The following is a 6,000-nucleotide window of genomic DNA, read 5'->3' on the forward strand; positions in this document are numbered from 1 at the left end:
ATCCCTTCCCTTCTTTAGCCTTCCATATTACAACCCGTCCCAGCCGTATTCATCGGCCTAATCCTGGCTTTCCTGTATTGGTGTTACGGCCCATTGTGGTAGCGAAAGGTACAAGCACTACTGTTCAGTCGATGTATGTTTGTCCCTCTCACCTGTTTGTGCCATTTCTGTATAAAATAGTGCATGGTGAAATGCTCACAGGTATTTCTTTACCTGAAGCAAACCCTTCATTTAATACGCCATTCTGTTGGTACTGACGAGCTGAGCAATCAACTAATCATTTAACATCTGTCTGATTCCTTTAATTCTAACAATCAATTTCATTCTAACTGGTTCTGAACGTGCCTCTCCTAACTTGGTCTCAGTTTGTCTTTAGCAAATGGGCTACCTTTTGCACAATGCTGTGATGCTAGGGCCTGTAAGAAAGCTTATTTGCTTAATTAACTACAAAAAATGAAGAGTTTGCCTCTAAATAACAATAAAAGTCAAGCTTTGGTTCTTATTTACGGACTAAGAAATTCCTCTCTGGCTGTAAACACTTTCATTTTTCTCACTTGCTGTGAAGAAGACGGAAAAAAGACGAGAAATAGGTGGTTGGTTTGTATTCTGACCTCTCAGCTTGCATTTTCTCTACCGTCTCAGTATGTTCTTCTCTTACTGTCATCATAAAATGTCGTGACAATCTGCTAGAAATGATTTTGCTAGGATCTGTTATGAACTGATGTCATAGATCTGGATTTAATCCTTCAAAAGCCAAGTTAAAGATGTCAGTACTGCACTAACCTGTCTGGCAGTCAAGTGCTGTTTTAAACATCTTAAGCCCTCACAAGTTGAACAGCCAGTTTCTCTGAGGTGCGTATGGTAACGAAGCTGGAAATACGGAACTGCTAAAGGTGTCTCCTCAGTCATGAAGAGTTCTGTTCTTCCCTTTGTCCGCTCCAGGTCAGGGTTAGCCTGCGGTAGGGCTTGTGGGTAACGCTGTAGTGATGCCTATCAACAGGTACTCAGGACTTTGAGGAACCACGGGGTAAAGTGAGTAGTATGAATCAGAGCAAATATGATATTGATTTTTTTTTTCTCTCCACACAGAGACAATGGCCTTGGATGCCTGTGATGGCAGCTTTGGTTGCTGTGACAGCCGTGGTGCTGTACCCAGGCCTAACCAGAGCTTCTCCATGAGAACTGTTGTTGAATCCATACACCGTCCTCCCTTTAGAAGCTGGCAACATTCATATACTGAGGGAAAACAGATTAATTCTCTTCCTTTTTTTGTTGTTTTCTTTTTTTTTTACCTCTTAATACAGCACAGCTCTGCGTGAGAACAGCAGTAGGGTCATTTGCTTTAAACTGTATAAAATGTATCTGTCTATAAAGAGGGAATAAAATTGTGATTCATCATACTGTGAGCAATATTTTTGCTTACAATTTCATGCAAGTTTTAAATTAGCTTGTTGGGATTCTGAATACTACAACGGTGGCCTAAAGTAGACTTCTTTGTACCAAATTATTTATAATGGCTAGGTTTGTGGGCACGTACTTTAGAATCTGATTGCCAGATGCAAAAGGAAAAACACGCTTTGGATTTGGACACCCAAGCCAAGTAACCTTGCAGAAGCTTGGCAAACAGACGCAGTGCGCTCAGTGCCTTGCAGGATGATGATGTCTCTTAAAACTAGTATGCCATTTTACTTGCTGTTTGTCACTGAGCTGCTGGGAACAAGACTTAAGAAAACTTTTTACCACGCCTTTTGAAGGAAACATATTTTTCTTCGATAAGGATTCTTTTATTAATGATTTTTTGGGGGAAAAAAAAAACACAATTCATGTCCAGCCTTAAAAGAGATAGATATTGATGGTGGAGACCAGCCTAGAGTATTTAGTGTGCGAGTGTGAGCATGTGTGTGTTCTTGAGTGAACTGAGGTATTCCTGGGAGCAAATACTTGGTCATTTGATGGACGTAGTGCAGTGATTCAACTTACATTAACTTTACTTTGAATGTAATTTATTAAATTTCATATATTTAAAGAGGTGCGTTCTTTAAAAGTATGAATACTTTTTCACATATCACATTGTATCAGTTTATTTTTTCAGTCATTTGATACTTTCTGACTGAGCTGGGGAAGCTCTTTAAATAAGCTTTTATTGATGTAACTTCGTCATGAGAACTGCTACAGTACCTTGTGATTAGCTGAAATATTCTGCGTTGCATAAAATACTACAGAATTGGAATCATCTCTGGTCATGCACGGGTCAGTCGAAGATGGTTTTAATTTGGTAGTAAAACTTTGTGCATCCTCATCACATGGCTGTAAGTATGATGCAGTGGTCCCCATTACAAAGTTTATTTTCCTTATCAAAGTACTATAACCGTTGCTATTTGCTGACTTTTGGTGGGAATCACTGTAGATACTGCTGAATTAAATGTAGACTATAGTTACTCTGTTCAGCTCAACAGTTCTGTCAAAAAAGTTTACTGAAGACTCAATATGCTGAAGAATGGTAAAATAAAATGGCTTTGCTAAGGGAAACTTCAAAACAGGGAGGTAATCTCAGCAATTAAATTGGCTTTAAACAATTGTATGGCAATCGACAGGTAGTTTAAATATTTAAATAGAAATTTAGTATATAACTTACCTTGTAAGGTTTTGAGGGTCATTGTCCTTTAATTAAAGGTTCTGTCTTAAGTTACATGGGATTTTCTATGGGGAGGATTATTAGTTACGGCAAAAATAGTCCACAAGTGACTTGTAGAAAATATTGTCATTTAGTTCATTCATTTCATCACTTTCAGTTGCAGGAAGCCACCCAACCACAGAACACTCGTATGCCAGTGGTACTCAGTACCTCTTGTATATAGGTTATTGCAAATATTGTTCTGAAATGCTTACCTTCAGAATTACATTTTTTAAAGTAAATAATTGTTTTAAATCTATTTTGTAAAGATATAAAAATACAATAGAATTTCTGGAGTACAGATTAAACTATTTGCACTAACACACGTGATGTGCATGATTTAATAAAATAACTTTACTCTCCCTATGCATGTTTGAGTTGGATCTCATTTGAAAAACAGTAGACTCATGCTAAGTTTCTTTTGTGCTAGATACTGCCATAATTACTAGGCACAATGTCTGCAGCATGTTCAGTAATACCAAAAAAGTTTTGTTTTTTTTTACATTGTGTTCACATTTGCACTGGTTTAAGTTTTTGTCTAACTGATCTCTCTCCTCTGTGTGGCTTTTGGAAAGAAAGGGGGGAGGAGGGAGCCGTGAAGGACTTGGGAACATGACTGCTGGGGAGAAAATAATAGTGATTACAGCTGAAAGCTGGACTGTGCCTGAGGCCGAGGTCACGGGCTCGGAGGAGCAGTGGATATGGAAAGCCCTTCTGGGGGAAGGGAGCCTGGTGCTGCCTTCTCGGGGGTTAGTACCGCAGCTCCCCGTTTGTCCCTCCTGCAGCCACTGTTCCTTTTGCAGTTGATTCTTTTCCCTCCTCCCTGCTGGTTGCACGTAGACGTGGTGTGAGGAGGTGGAGCAGAGGCCAGCAGCACAGCCTGCCGAGCAGCGGGCCCTGGGGCTGGCAGTGGGAAGGGGTGAGCTCTGTGGGACCAACCCTGGGGAGCACACAGCCGCTGGGTGCCCCACGCTGAGCTGCGCTGCCTGGGACGTAGGATTGAGTTTGTATTAAAGACAAATGCTGCGTTTTGAGAAATCCTTAGGGCATCAGAGAGCTGAAATTCGAGACCCAACGTGGATGTATTAAAGGAGAAAGATTTAATTATGTGCATGTGTGCATATTTATATTGCATACGCAGATGCGTAATACACACTGCATGGTGTTCATGCTTACGAGTATTCCTGTGTTTCCCTAATGCTGTGCCTTTCCCAGGAGTTGTTGACATTTGCATGTTGAAAGTTATCAGGAATCAACTAAAACGCACAGTTCACTCCTTTTGGGAATCCCTGGATGATGGTTGGAGAACGGGAGGTTCCCATTGTCCAGTGCTTTGACACTGAAGTTCTGTAGGCACTCTGTCCACAAACATCTCAGCTGCTTTGCCTTCTGTTTATTTATGGTAAATATCTGTGCTCTTTGACATTCAGCTTTAGGTTTTCCTTTTAAATTGTGAGGCTGGCTGAGCTAAGCCTTGCAGATACTTCAAGAGCAGCTTTTCATAAAGCATTTAAGATGCTCTGAATGTTCTTGTAAAATAAGTAAAAGCTTTTTATAGTAAGAAAGCCTGAGAATTGTTGGTTACTAAATTTGGAAGATTTCTTGTAATATCTGAGCACTGAGGCACTTATTTTTTGTTTTCTTAGGTTTTCTTTCAATAGAAATTGTACCGACTTTTGGGGACTGTTGCGGCAGCAGGGCTCCCATTTATGACATAAGGAGTGCAGTGTAACCCTGCTGTTCCTTGCAGCTGAGCTAAAGGTGTTTTCCCAAAACCTTGGCCTGACTTTTCTTCCGGACTCTGGGTGTTTTGGTGCTAAATGGAGAACTGAGAACCTGCACAATACATTGCGAAGTTCTCTTACAAAGCAGCCTTAGTGAGATTTAGTATCAAATGACCGATGGCTGAGGCAAAAGGAATCATCTGTGCATGCATTTTTGGAGTATATTCATAAGTTTTGAGGATTTTTAATCAAGTCTTCCGAAGTGGATTATCTGTTCACATTTTCAGTGTGCTTTACGTAACATTTTGAATGTCTCCTGCCTTAATCTGTGTGGTTCTGCCACTTGCAAGAGTCATTTCTTCAGCTTGAGTCTTCTCTGACCAATGTGCTGCAGCTGTGCACTGGGGCTGCTCAGATCCCCGCTGCTGCCTTTATTCCCCCTGGGTTTTCATGTACCATAGCAACCCGTTTCAAGATTTTGAGACTTCATTAATATAGTAATAGGACATAGGAAGGAATTAGAAGCCATATCCCTCTCTCTCCCCATGTTCCTCTTCTGTATGCCCCTGGATCTGTCTGAAAGGTGATTGTTTCCAGCAAACAACTGCACCGAATTCCTCAATCCAGCTGTTTTACTTCTCCCACTGTGTGTGTGTGCTTATGGACGCACAGCTCCTTCCTTCCTCCCGTGGCAGGAATGGGGCTGTGGTGTTTCTGCTCTTCCAGCCTTCTGCCTTTTTCCTTTGTGCCAAATACAGATCAGTGAGCAAATGTTTGCCTACAGAGCCAGGATCTTCTGCTTGGAGAGGGCTGCACCCACTGCTGCTTTAAAAACCAGGTGCTGGCATAATTTGGCCATAATGTGGGAGCAAATCAGCAGTTGAAACAAAAGCTTCTGTGGTGGTGGCTCCCTGAGGCTCTGACTTCCATTCGTTTGCAGAGTTGGAGGGAACACGTGTGTCATTTCACGGCCGTGAAACCTTACTGATTGCTTCTAACATCAGAAAAGCACAATGTCAAATGACAGCATGTGTTTTTAGAAGCAAGGAAACTTTGATTTAAGAACTCCAGGAGAAGAGCTGTTCTCCCATGTAGGTAAGTTAGCGAGCAGTTACTGCACTCTTGTTTCAAGAACAATAACAGTTTGCTGTTTGAATTCACCTGGCCTTGGCTCCACACCGTTAGGCTGCAATGCATCTCTTCTGAAGGATGCCCTGCTGCTGCAGGAGTTGCCCCGATCCGGGGATTTCACACACTGGGATCAAACTACCTCCTTAATCCTGTTTTATAGGAATGGATTGAGCTGCTTACATTTTTCTTTCATCCCTCTAGCTTTTGCTGACCACTTCTAAATTGTTCTAATTTTGCGAATGTTCTTTTTTTTGGAGTGGGTGTCAGAACAGAACGTGCTCTTACAGTAGTGACCTTACTGACATCGTGTAAACAAGAAGCTTTCTATCCCGCTCTGATGGTCCTGTTTGGCCATCTCACACATCCCCAGGACCTTTCTGGTATTCATGGACTTCTAGCATTCGGATTTTAATCTTGTGAACCAAATGTGCATTCCTCACATCGGCGTGGCCCTGTGGTGTCTGACCTGGG

At 41.7% G+C, this 6,000-nt stretch overlaps 1 protein-coding gene across 51 annotated transcripts in view; it reads left to right on the forward strand.

The window, feature by feature from the left end:
- Nucleotides 1-3,040, forward strand: part of SLMAP (sarcolemma associated protein) — a 77,289-nt gene extending 74,249 nt beyond the window's left edge. For 35 of the 51 annotated variants that reach the window (XM_015293017.4, XM_015293021.4, XM_040646139.2 and 32 more), the window contains one exon: nucleotides 1,090-3,040. In XM_015293017.4, the coding sequence (XP_015148503.2) occupies nucleotides 1,090-1,179 (90 nt within the window). In that variant the 3' untranslated portion in view covers nucleotides 1,180-3,040. Of the gene's footprint in view, nucleotides 1-18; nucleotides 115-1,089 lie in introns of those variants that run through there. The other 16 variants (XM_040646138.2, XM_040646148.2, XM_040646142.2 and 13 more) reach the window with 2 other exon arrangements.
- The last annotated feature ends 2,960 nt before the right edge of the window (nucleotides 3,041-6,000 follow it).

This window comes from Gallus gallus, chromosome 12 (genome assembly GCF_016699485.2).
Source record: "Gallus gallus isolate bGalGal1 chromosome 12, bGalGal1.mat.broiler.GRCg7b, whole genome shotgun sequence".
Taxonomy (NCBI): domain Eukaryota; kingdom Metazoa; phylum Chordata; class Aves; order Galliformes; family Phasianidae; genus Gallus; species Gallus gallus.